This window comes from Onychomys torridus, chromosome 2 (genome assembly GCF_903995425.1).
Source record: "Onychomys torridus chromosome 2, mOncTor1.1, whole genome shotgun sequence".
NCBI lineage: Eukaryota > Metazoa > Chordata > Mammalia > Rodentia > Cricetidae > Onychomys > Onychomys torridus.
Genome location: NC_050444.1, coordinates 57590466 through 57608649, shown reverse-complemented (window position 1 = coordinate 57608649; position 18184 = coordinate 57590466). Strand labels below are relative to the sequence as shown.

At 36.2% G+C, this 18184-nt stretch overlaps 1 protein-coding gene across 3 annotated transcripts in view; it reads left to right on the top strand.

Annotated features, from left to right (window-relative positions):
- The window catches only part of Lingo2 (leucine rich repeat and Ig domain containing 2), a 155475-nt gene extending 138033 nt beyond the window's left edge, over positions 1-17442 (top strand). For all 3 annotated transcript variants that reach the window (XM_036179277.1, XM_036179278.1, XM_036179279.1), the window contains one exon: positions 9144-17442. In XM_036179277.1, the coding sequence (XP_036035170.1) occupies positions 9178-10998 (1821 nt within the window). In that variant the 5' untranslated portion in view covers positions 9144-9177 and the 3' untranslated portion in view covers positions 10999-17442. The remainder of the gene's footprint in view (positions 1-9143) is intronic.
- Positions 17443-18184: the final 742 nt, after the last annotated feature.

Here is an 18184-nt window from a genome sequence, read left to right as displayed (position 1 = left end):
TAGCTAACATAAGATTTTTATAGAGATTAATATAGTGTCCATTTATTGTTTGTGCCTTGTTCGGTTGCCAGAAAACTAAATTAACCATAGAATTTCCAGCTTATATGTTTATCACTTCTTTATCATTCTTTCATCATCTACCTAAGTAGCTAGTCCCTTTCAACCTTTCTTTTACACAATACACAGGTGCCACTCCTTTCTTGTCTTGTGTTTTTAAAGATTACATCTGTTTAAAACTCTCCACTTCTCTCCATTGTACAATCTGCCCACTTCTTCTGACTGTCAGATCATCCATTAGGAGACTTCTTCCAGCATCCTCCTATCCTCCAAGAAGATCCATGACTTGCTTTAGTCTCCATCCTGACAAACAGAGCCTCTACAAACCAAATCATTGTCTCTTATTAATGGTTATAATGATAGTTATTAATGTGCTAGGCACCTGGTATATACATCTTTAGTAATCAGTGCTCTCTTTCATAGTGACAGATCAACAGAGGAGATAGTGAGAATCATAGATATCACCATATATGAACCAGAACTTGAGCCATGTGAATGAGCCCTAATACTTGCTTGTTCTATTCTTTTTTTTTTTCTTTTTGGTTTTTCAAGACAGGGTTCCTCTGTAGCTTTGGAGCCTGTCCTGGACTAGCTCTGTAGACCAGGCTGGCCTTGAACTCACAGAGATCCACCTGCCTCTGCCTTCCGAGTGCTGGGATTAAAGGCGTGCACCACCACTGCCCGGCCTTGTTCTATTCTTGTAGGTTGACTTTTTGCATCCTCCGTGATGCTTACATTTGTGTTTCTCCACTTTAAGAATAAGTGGGAAGTAAGTAGCCAACATAGAGAAAATGTGACTATGAAAATACCCAGCTTCACACACTAAGCTTAATAAGTAACTAATCATTATGTTTGCAGAGTCCCTTTGATCAGAATTAATGGAAAGAGCCTAGTAAGCTCCCTATAGATTTCAGTTTTCTGCTTTATTTTTAACAAAAGTTCATCTTGTCAAACCTTGGTCACAGTTGGACATTATGAGCAAGCTTTGATTGCAAGACTTTTGCTGACAGTGAGAGCTAAATGGAGTCAGCAGTTTGCCTTTCTAGACTAAAACAGAGAAACACTGGAGAGGCAAAGAATAAAATAACACCTTCTTCTGTAGATCCCAAGCTGTATCAAAGAAATTGTCTGAGAAGTGGGCTCAGATTTTCTACTTTTGCTAGCAGTAGAGCAGACAAACTGTTCCAGATCTGAAGCAATCTTGCCTACTTTCTGCTTTCTGGTTGCATATCTTTTTATTCTTATATTTATCATATTGTAGTATTGGGGATCATAAAGATCATTTCCTTCGAATAAATCATGTATTTTAATTATATTCACCCCAGTTCCATTCATCTTCTTAGTCCTTCTGTTAGACTCCTTCCTTTCCCAAGTCTCCCTTCTATTTTCATGTCATATGTTTAGAGAAGAATACTAATACCCACAAATCAAACATGAGTTATTTGTTTTTCTCTGTGTGTGACTTTTTGTTCAGTATGATATTTCCACTTGGATAAATATTTTAGCCAACAACACAATTTCATTCTTTTATGGCTAAATAAAATACCAATACATATTACCCACTCATCTACTGATGGATACCCAGGCTTACCCCCACAATGTGGGTATCTGAATAGTGCATCAATAATCTTACCTGTATCTCTGTTGTGTTGACTTAGAGTATTTGAGTACATACACAGGAGTGGTATAGTTGCATTATCAACTAGTTCTAAGAGAAAACAGTATATTGAGTTCACCATTTGCTGAAAATGCTGTATGTATTTTCTCCAATATATGTTTTTGGCATCTGACTATATATTTCTTTTGATAGCCCTCTTTACTAGAGCCAAAAAGTCCATTTTTAAAAGAAAAAAAAATGATTAGTGCCAGACATGGTGGCATACACCTGTAATCCCAACACATAGGAATCTGAAGATCATTAAATCTGAAGCCAGCCTGTGCTATATAGTAAGAACTTATCTAAAAAACAGACAACTAGATATAATTCAGGTTCTGCAGTCAAGATCAAATTACATAGTGTTTTCCATGGTAGACATTCTTAGTTAAATTAATAGACACAATAAAGACCCCTTTCTTACATCATTATTAATATAAATCATAATAAGGAATAAGCTAATTATCTTCTTATCTAACTGGTTATTTATACACTGAGCAAACTCTACCAAATATTACAACATGCTCCAACAGAACCTAAATCAAGAATGCTTTGTTCCTTACCATCAATTTAAAGTAAACTGGAAAGTACTAAACTAATGATACAATAAAAATTTATCCTAAACATAGAGAGCCAGAGCCATAAAATACAGATTTACCCATCTTATAAAATAAATACTGTATAAAATAAATATATATATATATATATTTGAAAATACTAATTCTTTTTTAATTTTACTAATTTTAAGCCTTATTTTTTGAGAATATAATATAATTACATTATTTCTCCCTTCCCCTTCCTCCATCCAAATCTTCACATATACTCCTTCTTGTTTTCTTTAAAATTCATGGGTTCATGGCTGTTTTTCATTTGTTGTTGTTACACGTGTGTATACATACACATATATCTATATTTTTAATTAAATTTATTTATACATTATATTTTCATATTTATTGATGTTTTGTCTGAATATATCTGTTCAAGTATGTTGGATCCTGTGGAATTGGACTTATAGACAGTTGTGAGCTGCCATGTGGGTGCTGAGGATTGAACCTAGGTCCTCTGGAAGAGCAGCCAGTGTGCCATCTCCCCAGCCCCTGCATAGATACATATTCTTAAATGCACAAATACTGCCTGTGTAGTCTTGATAATGTTACTTTACTCATGTTTTCATGGATGGCCAGTTAGTACTGGACAACCAATTTGTCATCCTTCCCTGAAGAAGACCATTTCTCCCATTCTCTGCATCCCTTAGTGGCCTAAAGCTCTTTCTGTACAGTTGAGGCCTCTTGAGGTTTCTCACATTTATGTTGGCATTAAAAAGTAGAAAATCATCGATTTGTTCAAGGACTCCCACTTCATTTTCCAGTAATGGACACATTTGAAGGAGCCAAGAAATCCTCTCACTATTGCTGTTTTAAGGCCTTATCTCGATAAAGGACAATAGGTCCCACACACTAATCAAAAGACTAGGAGTCACCTTTCCCTCTTTCTCCCCTGCACTTTCTACAACCAGTTCCTAAGTGCAGCATTTTTGCTCTGCATCAGAATATCTCTTGAATGCCCAGAACCACACTCTGTGACATTGTTATTCTTGGTTACATTTTAATCATTTTAATACAACAGTCTTCTAAATTTATAGTTTTGAGTCTTTCCTTTCTGCACTTTATTTTTCCTGCTGCCTTCAGATTAATCTAAAATTTAAATCTGATATCATCACTCCTTTGAATGAAACACTTTAACAGCTTTCCATTGCCTTCAGGATAAAGTCAAAATAACTTATCATAGTTTACAAACCCCTTGCAAATTCATTCCCCTAATCACCTCTTCAACTCCTCTGAACTTTTCAGCCTCTGTTCAGCCCATTCAGGACTGTTGTAAATTCTCTATAGCATCGATTTCTCCACTGCAGCTCTGCCTTGTTTCCTGAAGAAGAGGGGAGGTTAACTAGAAATATAATGTTGACAAGGTTCCATTACTGTGACAAGCCTCAGACACATTGGACTTTAAAGGAGGAAAGATTTTGACTCCCAGTTTGAAGACTTTCCATCTATGTTCTCTCAGTCTGGTTGCTTGGTGCTGGTGATAGCACAGTCAACCCTGTCAGAAATGTGTAATAGAAGTGAGCTGTTCATTTATTAGAACTGAGAAGCAAAGAAGAGAGAGAGACGAAGGTTCAGAGCCCTTTCATGGACACATATCCTGTCACCTAACTCCCTTTACCTAGGGCCCACTTCCTAAATGTTTCCCTATGTCCCCAGAACATGCAAGGCTGGGGACCCAAGCTTTTACACATCTAAGACCCAAACCATACAAATGTCGTCTAAATAGACTGTGATAAAGTAAAAATATTTACCGTATTCACTTTAGCAACAAATAAGGATACGAATCTGTGGGTAAAAAGTAATGAAGAAATTAATATACCATACTAAGAAAATTTTTTTAAAAAGATAAGAAAAAGGAACAAAAAACTTAAGAGACAAGCTACTTAGGTTCAAAATGTCTTCCCTAAATACAGCATATCGATTGTTATATTAGATTTAAATTGACTAAATAATACAGGATTCAAGAGCAAGAACTCACCATGAGCTACAGCAGAGACTGCCTACATGTTAAAACACCAACACAAAGAAAGTATGAAAAAAATACTATGAAAACCCCTAAGCTTAAGCAAGCAAGAGCTGGCCTATTAATCATTCCAAATGTCATACCACATTTTGTCTGTTTTAGTTGATGCCTTAGAAGCTAAAAGAAAAATCACATAAACCTAACCTGTGATCCCAGAAAAAGTATAATACTAAGGGGGAAAGTATTGGTTCAACAAACTGAATCATTGGTAAAGCAAATAATTGCTAGTGCATATTTCTCAGAGTCTAATTTTCACAAATATTTTCACTTAATATTTGACTTGTAGAAAAAGTTAGACTTCAATTGTATTTCTAGTGGATTATGAATAGCAGACATAATTATTTAAATATAGGTTAAGCATTATATATAATCACCAGAGTTTCTGTTTCTTCACATTTTTTTTGTTTTTTGTTTTTTGGAGCTGAGGATCGAACCCAGGGCCTTATGCTTGCTAGGCAAGCGCTCTACCACTGAGCTAAATTTTACACTAGAGAATTTTGCTAGCATACCTTATAAAATCTTATAATTCCACTTTAGATAGCTTTTTTAGTTTTACTTAGTTGATATATGAAATCTGTCTTCAATATTGTTTTTTATAAAGCTATTGAAATTTATTCTATATTCCATATTAGAAAACTGAAATGAACTGATCTAAATGAAATAAACCCAAAATCAATAACCCAAAAGAAAAAAATTAAGACAAGAAGCATTACTTCAAGTAAATATGGGCTTTCCCCAACAACAAAAGATTATTACATCCCAAATTAAACCTGTGCATAAGCTCAGTGTTTCAATATATGAGAGAAAAAAAAAACATAGAATTCAGGGAAACTGAATTTTTTCTGTTCATATTTAGGTAGTTTACTTTATTTCTTTATTTTTTTACTGTTTTTCCAAGACAGGGTTTCTCTGTGTAGCCCTGGTTGTTCTGGAACTTGCTCTGTAAACCAGGCTGGCCTCAAACTCATAGAGATCTGCCTGGCTTTGCGTCCTGAGTGCTGGAATTAAAAGTGTGCATCACTGCTCCCCGGGGTATAATGACTTTTAGGGAGAGCAATATATCCTTAAATGCAAAGACATATCCATCTCTGGGTAACACAAAATAATCACTGAGATAAGTGATTACTTAATGTGGAAATATAATAAAATGGCCTCATCCAATTCAAATAATTGAAAAGTTGCATAACATAATCTATAACCATAACAGAAGTTATAGTATATCTAGAAAGGACCTGGATATTTGAGACACACCAACTAAACCAAAATCATTCACAGATCATAGAAAGACAGTAGCTCTTCAAAGGGCATGGGGAGAACCTAGGTTTTAGGCTGATGCTAGAAGGGTCGGAAGTGAGAGATATCTGCACAGGAATCACCCTGATAAGTATTTCATATGTGCTTACAGAAGGAGAAACAGAAACTGAAGTTTGAATCCAACCAAGCTAACTCCCTGTTGACAAAATCTTATTTGTTTCCTCTACAGTTTGCAGTAGAATTGAGAGCTTGGGCATTCTGCTCTTTAGTGTTCTCCTTTTACAACATAGGAACCGTACCTACGCCACTCTAAAAATAATAGTGACAATTAGTAGTTGACTTAAAACAATGGGCATGCTACATCTTGCGAGCAAAAATGGCTTAGTAGTATTCATCAAAAAATTACCTTTACAAACTGAAAATATCCCCCGTATAGTGCTTTATATTTTATCGTTTGATTAAAAATTATTCAGTGAAAAATGATTTTTTATTATTACAGTGTTACATGCTTTTAATCCTAACACTCAAAGGAGGAAGGACAGACAGATCTCTGTGAGTTCAAGGACACTTGAGTTCAAAGCCAGCCAAGGACACATAAGTGGGACTCTGACTCATAAGAGGGAAAGAGAAAGAAACGGGGTGGCTAATATGGGCCCCCTACAGGGATAAAAGCATATGAAGACATACCAACTTGACCATTGGCAAGCCAACAACAAAGGTCTCAAAAAAAAATTAAAAAGTCAACTATCCTGCAACTGTTTGTTTTGTATTGTTTTGGCTGATAAAAAGAAACATGAGAATTGTTTGTGTTGCTTGTGTTGCTAGAATCAAATTTTTAAAAATTAAAAATGGCACCAATCTTTGAGCTGGGTTTAAGCTGTGGAAGCTAAAATAATTAAAGGGAACAAATTAACCCAAATTAAATTAAAACTCTGAAACACAAAGGACACGAACAAAGATTAATAAGGTAAAATGTCATAAAAGAAAATATCAATACAAACAATACTTTGTATCTTAGAAAGTTCAATGAAATTTATAACCTTCTAGATTATCAAAAGATGTAATAAAACCCACCAAAATTAAAGACATGACTTCTAGGTCTTCCTGACATTAGAAGGATAATGTATCTTTATAACAACCTCTGACAAATACATTTGATATGTAGACAAAATAGAAAATTTCCTTGACTAAAATTGACACCAAAAGAAACAGAAACACAATGTTATCCCTAACTCTACAAATTCATCTATAGTCAGCACAATTATATTATTATCTGGTTAGACACTTTTAAGCAATTAGCAAACTGATACTGATATGTGTAGATTCATATATCTAGAAAGGCTACAAGATTCTTTGAAAAGACAATGAAAATTTTAGAATTTTACATCTTATTTCAACACTTAAAAGTTACTATAAATAGTAACTACAAATAATGGGTTTAGTGAAGGATAGACAAGCCTATAGAATGGAATAAACCCTGAAAATATACATGTGGGTGTTTTCCATGAATTCATCAATGCCTTGGGGCCACTCAGAAGGTAAGGCAAGTATGTTAAAATAATGTCACACTTGGACTGGACAGTTGTAGGTATCTCCAAGTCTGCCCCATAATATACACAAAATAAAATAAAAATTAATGATAAATCTAAAAGTAAATTATCAAATTAAAATGTCTGAATAACACATAGAGGAAAACCCTCATGACAGTGGCATAGATATAGATCTTAGGTGGAACACAAAGGATAAATCACAAAAGGTGAAAAATCCAATTAGACTTACTGAGATCCTAAAACCTGCTCTTTAGAGGTCAATATGAATACTAAAAGGCAAACTAAAGAAATGCAGAAAATATATACAATACATACATCTAGTATTGAATAATCTATATCTGGAATATGTAAGTAATGTTTACATCTCAGTAATTAAATACAACCCAAATAAAAGTGTGCAAAATATTTGAATATAATATGTATCAAGTAGTTTTATAAATAGCCAACAAATTCTATATGAGAATACAAGAAGATACAATTACATACCCACTAGCATGGTAAAAGTATAAAAGACAATACCTGAGCTATAGAACAATTAATATGCTGCTTCTGGGAATGCCCAGTAGTACAATTATTTGGAGGGAAGATTTGTTTCTGACATATTTTCATATAATATCCATAATCACAAGTGAGAAAATTTATTATATCTTGTATCCATGCAAATACATTTAAAACTCAATTTTATTATGTATTGGTGGCTTGGTAATTTAGTATGTGGCTCAACAATACTTCAGGTACCTTAGCTCACACTGTCATACATTTCTAGTTTCCCTCTATTAGAGACAGTCCAGTAGGATACACATCCACCACAAACACATTTAATTGTTTCATAAAGATGCATTTCTAGAATATATGAGTAAGAGGGGTAAACATGTTAAATGTACATATATTTAAACTTAAAACATATCAGTTAACCTCATTAATGTATTTGAATTTCAGTTTATACTTCTGAAATTAGTATGTGAACATTCATTTCTTTCTAACATTGCTAATTTTTGGGTAAAATTACCCAATTTTCTTAACCTAAAAGCAAAACATGATATAGTTGCAATATTAAGCAATCTTCATTTCTCTGCTTACTATTGAAATTAATTGTCTTTGCTTGTATTTATTGACTATTTTCAGATTTTCTTATATCCATTGTCTATTTCTTTGTTGGCATTTGCCATTATTCCTGATAAACAACACATGTTCATTTATTATTGCCTTCAACACATTCCCTCTCATAAGAGTTGAAAATATATTCTCAAAGTTGCCTTATGTGTGCCTTTGTGTGTTTATCTGCTATATCAATATATTGAAAATTCATACAATATAATTATCCTTTTCATTCCTAGTTTCTAATGTTATTCATAAAAATGCTTAATTCATGTAAAATTGAGTTTTATTCTAGGTGTATATGAATATGTCCAATTCCTTATATTTTCCCTCAGTGCATTTTAAATATCAACAATAAAAATGATTTTCAAGTAGACCTCAAAGTAATTCCTTACTTAGCTTTCATACTTTACATTAATATCATATTACCTCATTATAATTTCCCATATTTTTGTAGTAGTGCTATTATCACTTTTAGTTTTAATGGTTCTGATAGGTTTACCATGTGTGTTTATCTTGAAAACATAATTTTATCATGTATTACTGACATGGTATTTTATAGTAGAACTATAAAATAATTTATAACTAAACTCTGACATTTTCAGAGTTTTAATTTTCCCCTGGAACAGACAAATCGGAAAAATTAAAACAAGAAATTTATGAAACTAATGTCAATTATTAAACTTGACTGAAGAATCAAATAAAATTTCCTTAAGTTATGTATATATGCTAGCTCAATTATTTCAGCTGTAATAATGGTGCATAGTACATTGAATGCAATCCCAAATCTGGTGGTCATCAAATCCAGTATCCCTGTTTTATAACGTGGTTCCTTAATTATGCACCATTCCTTGTCTCTGTCCTAACTGTCCTTTTTACCTTCTCTTTTCCCATCCATGCAGGCCCATAACCAAGGTGTAGACTAAGAAGGGAGTCATGCTTCACTCGGCCGTACCATGCTGGCAGCCATTCCTGGGTCTGGCTATGGTGTTACTCTTCATGGGATCCACCATCGGCTGTCCTGCTCGCTGTGAGTGCTCTGCCCAGAATAAATCTGTTAGCTGCCACAGAAGACGTTTGATTGCCATCCCAGAAGGTATTCCCATTGAAACTAAAATCTTGGACCTCAGCAAAAACAGGTTAAAAAGCATAAACCCTGAAGAATTCATATCATATCCTCTCTTGGAGGAGATAGACTTGAGTGACAACATCATCACCAATGTGGAGCCTGGAGCATTTAACAACCTCTTTAATCTGCGTTCCCTCCGTCTGAAAGGCAATCGCCTTAAGTTGGTACCGTTGGGCGTATTCACTGGACTGTCCAACCTCACCAAGCTTGACATTAGTGAGAATAAGATTGTCATTTTGCTGGACTACATGTTCCAGGATCTACATAACCTGAAGTCTCTAGAAGTGGGGGACAATGATTTGGTTTATATATCACACAGGGCCTTCAGCGGACTACTTAGCTTGGAACAGCTCACCCTGGAGAAGTGCAATTTAACAGCAGTACCAACAGAAGCCCTTTCCCATCTCCGCAGCCTCATCACCCTGCATCTGAAGCATCTTAATATTAACAATATGCCTGTGTATGCCTTTAAAAGATTGTTCCACCTGAAACACCTAGAGATTGACTATTGGCCTTTGCTAGACATGATGCCAGCCAATAGCCTCTATGGTCTCAACCTCACATCCCTTTCCATCACTAACACCAACCTGTCCACTGTCCCCTTCCTTGCCTTTAAACACTTGGTCTACCTGACCAACCTTAACCTCTCCTACAATCCCATCAGCACTATTGAAGCAGGCATGTTCTCTGACCTGATCCGCCTACAGGAACTTCATATAGTGGGGGCCCAGCTCCGCACCATTGAGCCTCACTCCTTCCAAGGGCTCCGCTTCCTCCGTGTGCTCAATGTGTCTCAGAACCTGCTGGAAACATTGGAAGAGAACGTCTTCTCCTCCCCTAGGGCTTTGGAGGTCCTGAGCATTAACAACAACCCACTAGCCTGTGACTGCCGACTCCTCTGGCTCCTACAACGACAGCCCACCCTACAGTTTGGGGGCCAGCAGCCCATGTGTGCCGGGCCAGACACCATCCGTGAGAGGTCATTTAAGGATTTCCATAGCACTGCACTTTCTTTTTATTTTACCTGCAAAAAGCCCAAAATCCGTGAAAAGAAGTTACAGCATCTACTAGTGGATGAGGGACAGACAGTTCAGCTGGAGTGCAATGCCGATGGAGACCCACAGCCAGTGATTTCTTGGGTGACACCCCGAAGGCGTTTTATCACTGCCAAGTCCAATGGAAGGGCCACTGTGTTGGGTGATGGCACCTTGGAAATCCGTTTTGCCCAGGATCAAGACAGTGGCATGTATGTTTGCATTGCTAGCAATGCTGCCGGGAATGACAGCTTCACCGCCTCTCTCACTGTAAAGGGATTCACTTCAGACCGCTTCCTTTACGCAAACAGGACCCCTATGTACATGACCGACTCCAATGACACCGTTTCCAATGGCACTAATGCCAATACTTTTTCCCTGGACCTTAAAACAATACTGGTATCTACAGCCATGGGCTGTTTCACATTCCTGGGTGTGGTTTTATTTTGTTTTCTCCTTCTTTTTGTGTGGAGCCGAGGGAAAGGCAAACACAAAAACAGCATTGACCTTGAGTATGTGCCCCGAAAAAACAATGGTGCTGTTGTGGAAGGGGAGGTGGCTGGACCCAGGAGGTTCAACATGAAAATGATATAAGGGCCCACCACACACACTACTGTCCCTGTCACTGGTGGTTATGAGTAAGACGTCTGACATAGTGAATCACAAGGTCATTAGGCAGCTTCCTGTGGTTGTCCCTGTGTCAAAGCAGGGTCCATGGAAGCAGGAAGACTTCTCATGGAGACTGGCCCATTAGAGGCAGGCAGGCTTGTGTCAGAGCCCTTCACACAGTGGGATTCTAATTGTTTGCATTGCAAATATTGGCATTCTGGGGATCTCAGTAATGAACCTGAACTTTTGGCTCATGCTGATGGACAAGAATTCAACATTTTCTACCACTGCAAAAACAAAAGAAAAAAATAAAAAGAACAACCTACAGTGTAGGATTTACACATTTAAAAGACACATTTGTCTAAAAACATACTCTACAGTAAAATTTGTATTTATTATTATCATTTGTTAAAACCTTGCATCATACAATACTGTTGGTTCAGCACCAAAAAGAAATCAATATATTCTTTTTTTTGAAACATATATGCTGTATATGTTTTAAAGCAATATGAATGAGAGGTTGTGCTTTTAGTTACTCACCAGTATAGATCCAAGTGTTATTTCACCTTCCTTTTAACCACCGATAAACCTGAGATTAGATCCCTGAGGTAACAGGCAGAGATGTGTTGAGATGTGTATGTCTGTTGTAGGATGCCAAGAAACAGGACCCAAGTCAAAACTGCTCAACTCTGTTAAATTCTGTTACTATAAATAAAGGCATGTGCCTAGTTTTGATACAGAATGGAATATTTTTTATACATACACTACCAACCTGGACCAGTTTACTGTAACAGAAGCCTTTGGGTTTCTCCAGAAGGTGGTATATCGCTAGATGTACCTGTAAAATGCAAGGTAGGTGTCATTCATAAAAGTCATCCATTTAGCTGGCCCTTAGTTCTACTCTCACTAGTCACTGCTCATGGGTTAATGACAAATGGAAAAGGGAGTAATGATTATGTATAATTATTTGGCAATGTTCATCGGTAGCTGATATCAAAAATTCTGTTGTCCAAAAGCTCTCGGAATAAGGAGTTTTCAGAAGTCAATAAAAAGCAGGGTGATCTAAGCACATCACAACAGCAGTGCAGTCAATGATCTTTTTCAAATCAAAGCTGTCTGCCTGATGTCTACAAGTCAAAGGGAACACACAGAACGTGACACACCCAATTCCTCAACTCAAGTGCTGCATACATAGTATGACCACAATTAGGCGATCAGGATGTTTCCCTGCTTCCTAACCAAGGCTTTTAGTTTCTTATTGAAAATGTGTTGCATAGATAAGAGGAATCTGTTTTGTGTAAAGTAGTGAAAAAAAAAAAAAAACCTGTGCAGATTTAAAACTATGATTTTGTTCTTTCACTGGGGACAAACTAAGGTTATAGTTCAACAAATACATACTGTTGTGCTGATTCCTTCACTTTCTTGACCTGAGCATATTTGTCTAATTTAGTTGATGTTACCACTCCAAAAAAAAAATAGTATTAATATCATTGGTGACCTCGTTTAAGGAAGCATAATTCCATTTGGCTGAGTCTGGAAAAGCTTTCAAAATGTATATTCACATGCCCTGAAAAACTACTGGATGCAGATTGTGTCCTGAAATGATATGTATTTAATCAGCATACACAAACTTTCTACATTTTTTTCCATTTTGAGAAGATCTGGAGAAAGTTCCTTTGGGATACTTTATGAGATATGTAGAAGGATTCTGGGATTGCCTTCTTTAGTGTTATGGGTATGACTCTCAAAGACATAAGTTCTTTAAAAGTTTGAAAATACAAAGAACTTTAAAAACTTTATTAAATTGACCTCAATTTCTAAAAGGTTCACAGATTATTTTGCAGACTAGGCAGACAATATGTATATATATACCTATTTCTCCTTTACTGGGGGTAGGAACTGAGATTTTAAAAAAATTGTTTTTTTAAATTGCCTGTTTTAGTTACACTTCATTTAGCAATCCTGATGATTATCACAAATATTTGAGAAATCAATTTTCCATTTATGGACTTATTCATATCTAAGAATTTGTGTCACCTATGTCAAAGTCTATCAAAGTTTCAACTCCTAAAACATTAAAGGCTATGTTCTTACAGTGAAAATTGAAATATAGTCTTCTAAAAGAGAATCTATTTCCTTTTAATTTTGAAACACCTTAAACAGTTTGTACTTGGCAAATTATGTGTGCATGTATATGAGAGAGAGAGAGAAAGAAAGAGAGGGGATGAGCAATTGATTAAAAAAAAGGGTTTGTTATCTATTTTCAGTCAAAAATTATAAAAGTTGATCAAAAAGCTCTTGAGGAAAATGAGATTGGATTCAAGTTAAAAGATAAAACATTTAGTTCAAAGATTTACATGTTATTCTATTAAGAGAAGACAGATTAAATTCTCTGGGGGCTTTGTTCTCTGATACACAGAATAGTTAAGATATTACAAAACAATCTTCCAAAATGAAGAGCCACTAACTCATAAATAGAACAAATGGTGCATTCCATAGCCACCACTTAACAAATTCAAAAAGTTCTAGGTAAGTCTAATAAAGACTCTCAAAAGTCCTAGGTTTACTGTATTTCACCTTGGGATTTCTCCCATGTGTTTTGAGCATGAAGTACCACTTTTCCTCTTAATTGTTAATGTCTTCTTGTTAAGAACGTCTTCAAAAACTGGAGTCTCATGGAACCCCCATGTGGTCAACTTTAGAGTGATACCCCATTAAAATGTTCGTAACCCAATACTTTCAGTAAGAGTATAGTTATTATTAGAATAACTGGTCAGACCAGGATAGCATATTTACCAGGTTTTTCCCAAGTGAATTGGCAACTTCCTGCATAAATTAATGTACTAAAGGATTTATAAAAGATTGAATGGGCATCTAATTTCCCATTTTCTCACTATTAATGCAAACCAGAGGGACCTGCAAAGCTCTGTCATTCCACTGACCATAGCTCTGGGGCTTTCATGTCCAGTTTTACAAAAGGATTGCATGAGTTTTTCTTTATGGTCATTTCTCTGTTAGAACAAACAAGACTGTTATAAAAAAATAACTGCTCAGACCAGTTTTCTGACTTACTCATCCCTTTAGACACTTCTGTTTCTGAGTTCCTGCTTTATGTATCCTATGAAGAAACACACTATTTGGCCCAACATTTTATTCTTAGTTGACCAGTAGCCTGTGTGTTATTAAGCATTTTCAAAGTACTTACTCTTTCTAGTATTAAATATAAGAAAATCCCCTGGCCAAAGCCCTAATACTCTAAATTGATTCATGGACCCAAATGTTGGTAAATAAGATAACTCACACAAACAATATGGGTTTGCTATGATGGTAAGCAATCTCTACTTTGCAGAAATCCTTGTATTATTTTCTTTTTCAGCCTGTTTTCATTTCCGTAGCATTTATAATCATGTGCTTTTCAAGTATTTTCAAATTCTGAAAATACAATCCAGAAATTGTGAAGCCTCAAATGCTCATAAGGACATTTATTAAAACTCTGGGTTTGTTCAGCTTTCTCAGAAATTTTGCTTATCAACAACAGTTCTCTTATAGTACAAATGTATTCAGAATTTGTTCTCCTCTCGTTCTGTCAGAGAACTTGCTCTCAGTTCATACAGGAGTTCAAAGGTCACAATCTTCTGTGACTCTTTCTTTTTTAAAAAAAAATATTATTTAAATCTCATCTCCACTGAATCCTGACTTACATCACTTCCCGTTCCTCCAACAGATATCTTTCTGGATTAGAGGCACAAAAGAGAGGCTGTGATCCTGGGGAAGGAAAATTGCACAGAGCTCCGTGTAAATTAACTTTTACTTACAGGGTCTCCCTTCATCTCTCTGTCAAAGCATTTCTTTTATCTTCAGGGGCTGTGCACAGAACTGTGAAACAACACAGAATGTGTCTTGAGGCTCTATAAAAGAGAAAAAATAGATCATTTTCAACTGAGAAGACTCAGACCTGACAGAAAAGACATCAAGAATTTAAAGGAAGGCTGGAGGGAGACACGGGGATCTATTTAAATTCTATTTCCTTTATTGCTCATTTTTATCACCCTCTCCAGCTGAAGAAGAATCAGTGACTTGTTTCTTTTTTTAACCTTCCTTTGCTTCTCCCCTTCATCCCTTGTCTGAGTCCCTGCTGTCTGTAGCTCACGTGGGATTCCAAATAGATTCTGTGGGATATGGACCAGTTTAAAACCAAAACCAAAACAGCAACAATAGACCTTTGGGACCAAAGTCATTCATTCTACTTGGTAGTTAGGGTAAAGAGGTATCATTTTTATCACTGAAACGAACATTTCCTAGTACAATAACACATCATATGCCCGGTTATTTCCATTGACTTTCCTCTATTCGGTCCCATTGGTCGAGTACCCTTGACATTTTCTGATGAATTTTTGGAGTTATTCTGCCTTTATAGAAAAGGTTGGGAAATAAAATACCATTTGACATCTGCTTTTTTTAATTTGTCTAGGTGGAAGAAAGTGTTTTTTGGAACATGAGAATCACTTGGTTTGAATTCCTTTCCCTTTCTACTCTCAAAATCCATTCCCATGTTAGCCTCTTCACATGTGACCCAGCAAAACTATGATTATTGGGGAAAGAATGCTTCCCAACACAAGCCAAGGAAAAGAGAGATGAGAGCTTCCTTGCTGTGGTCTTGGCTAAACTGGGGCCTGGGTCCTAAATCTATTCCTAAAAGGTTAGCTAAGAAACTTTGCCATAAGTCAACAATTAATGGCAGGTTTTCTAACATGAAATTGGCTTGTCCATTTAAAAAATAGTAAATGTAGCTATGCATTTCCTCCAGAGTGGGCAGGGATCTGGAGGATCCTAATCTACAGTCAGCTTCTCAACAGATGGCCATGATGAAGGCCTGGTGACAGAAACAACCAATACACCAAGATGTGCTTGTGATGTGTGCAAAAAGGCTTAAAGCATAAGGTGGGCAGATGCTTCTCGTTCCAAATATAGGAATCTGAACAAGATAAGTTCATGTGAGTGCCAGACTGCTGTCCTTCAATTTGCTTCACTATCTTTTCCCCCTCGCCCCAAGCTTCCTGCAAGACATCCTGAGTAGAAAGAAGGAAAGAGCAGGATGTGCAGCAGATTCCTCCTAGTGTTAGGAAATAGATCATAAACGCCCCCTAGGTCAGTACAGGAAGCTTCAGCCAGTATTGAGTCCTATGCATACTGTATTTTACCCTGTGCACAGCTCACTATTGGCAAGATTTAATTTATAAATTAGGTGCAGTAGGAGCTTAACAGCACTAATAATAAGCTAGAAAAACAAATATATTTTAATTTCCAGTTGGAAATTGGCCACTGGTAGGAAATCCACAGGCAGAGGAAGGCCTGGGCAATCTCCTATATTCCTGTCTCTTTTGCAGAGGCCACAATGGAAATGATTGTTCCTTCTCCACTTCCCTGTTCCTCACTGCCACTTACAAGCAGCTGTCATGCCTCATCAATGAAGGCTCTCTCCAGAGAGAAGTCTTCTTTCATTAGAGCTCAGAAATCCTTGTGTAATTGATAAATTGGAAATTGCCTCAAAAGGAAAAAGAGGGAAGGAACAGGAAGCCTCCAGTCTTTCTCAGACAACACTTTAGAAGTTAAGGCTTCTCATTCACATAATCATAATCTGACAGCAATCTAGAGGTTGAATTACTCTTTTTTCTCTCTCTCTTTCTCCTAGAAGCAGGTAGGCTAATGTAAAGCCAACTTTAAACAGAAAAATTTATTTATAGCCTTAGCAGAAAGAAACGAGCTGGTATAATCAAGAGAACACTTACCATTTTTAAGAAAGGCTCTACCTGTAATATACTAAAAAGCTTTAGAAAAGGAACAAAACTGTGCCTGTGTTCTTTAAATCAGTTAACTATATTTCAATTTCAATACTGTTCAGAAGGTAACTGCCCATGCTGAAACTGGATCTAAGAATTTTGTTCCTGATCTAGAAGGGCACAAGGGAGTAGACACTGGCTGCATGCTAGCTCCCTTGCGCGGCACACCTCCCATTCTAAATTGCTTTACAACCTTATTCTACACTGCAAAGTAATTGACAGAATCTACAAGCCGTGTGATCAAGAAATAACAATGAAATGGCAGATTTAACATAGAGTCATGAATTTTTTTCCCATTCCTTCCCGCAGTATGTGCAGCCACACCCTCACCTGTGTACATATCCATGTGATAAGACAAGTGAAACTGAGTCATGGGCAAAATGCAGACTGTGTTATGGATATTTGAAAGGAAACATCCTCTTTTCTTCCCTGGCTATAAAATCAAGTACATTGTGCCTAGCTGGACCAATTTGTGCACAACATACTTGTCTTTACATGTTGTAGAGTATGGAAGTCCCACATCATAATCAATGGCAAAGCTATTGTTTATATATACATATATAAATATGTGGAGTGGATGGCTTGTGGTTTTTTAAGTGTTTAAAATGTAATTGTTTTAAAAGTTGGCAAATTTGAACAAGAGAGATAAAAATGAAACAACTTTTATGTCTATACTTCACTTTAATTTTTTTTTAAATCAAAGTCCCACTTAAGGACTACACCATACTGGACATTACTAACCAGAAGCCTAACAAATCTTTTCTTCAGATGCCTGAAAGCCTGTTTTTGTTCTAAAAGGATATTAGTGCTAAAGACAAAAGGATCTTGATTTAGATTTATGTCTTGCTGTCTGTTATTACTAGGTATTAACATGGGCATGTGGTGTTTTTTTTTAACATGTATAAACAAGTCAACGTATCAACATGAAATGTTAGAAAATATGTTCTGTTTCCTGATGAAAAGGGCTTAAGCATCTAATATCTCAGTTAAATATATGGTAGTATTATTTTTAAAAAGGAATGTATACTTTTTTTTAAAAAAAAAGCAGTTTGAGTCATATGGGAAATATCTCATTATTGAGAAAGATGGGTTATAGGTAATCCACAAGCAGCATAAGGCTGTTGGAAACATTAGCACCAGACAGAGGACTGTGTTTGACTATGAAGGAAGATGCATATCTGGTTGAATCCGATTCTGATGCTGGAAGGAGTGGGGATCTTAGAGAGGCTAGGCTGTCAGGTTTTCTGGTCTTAAATATTACTAGGGGTCATGGATTGACCTGCTGGACACTGAAATCTACATGTGATCAGCCATACTGTAAAGATATTCTA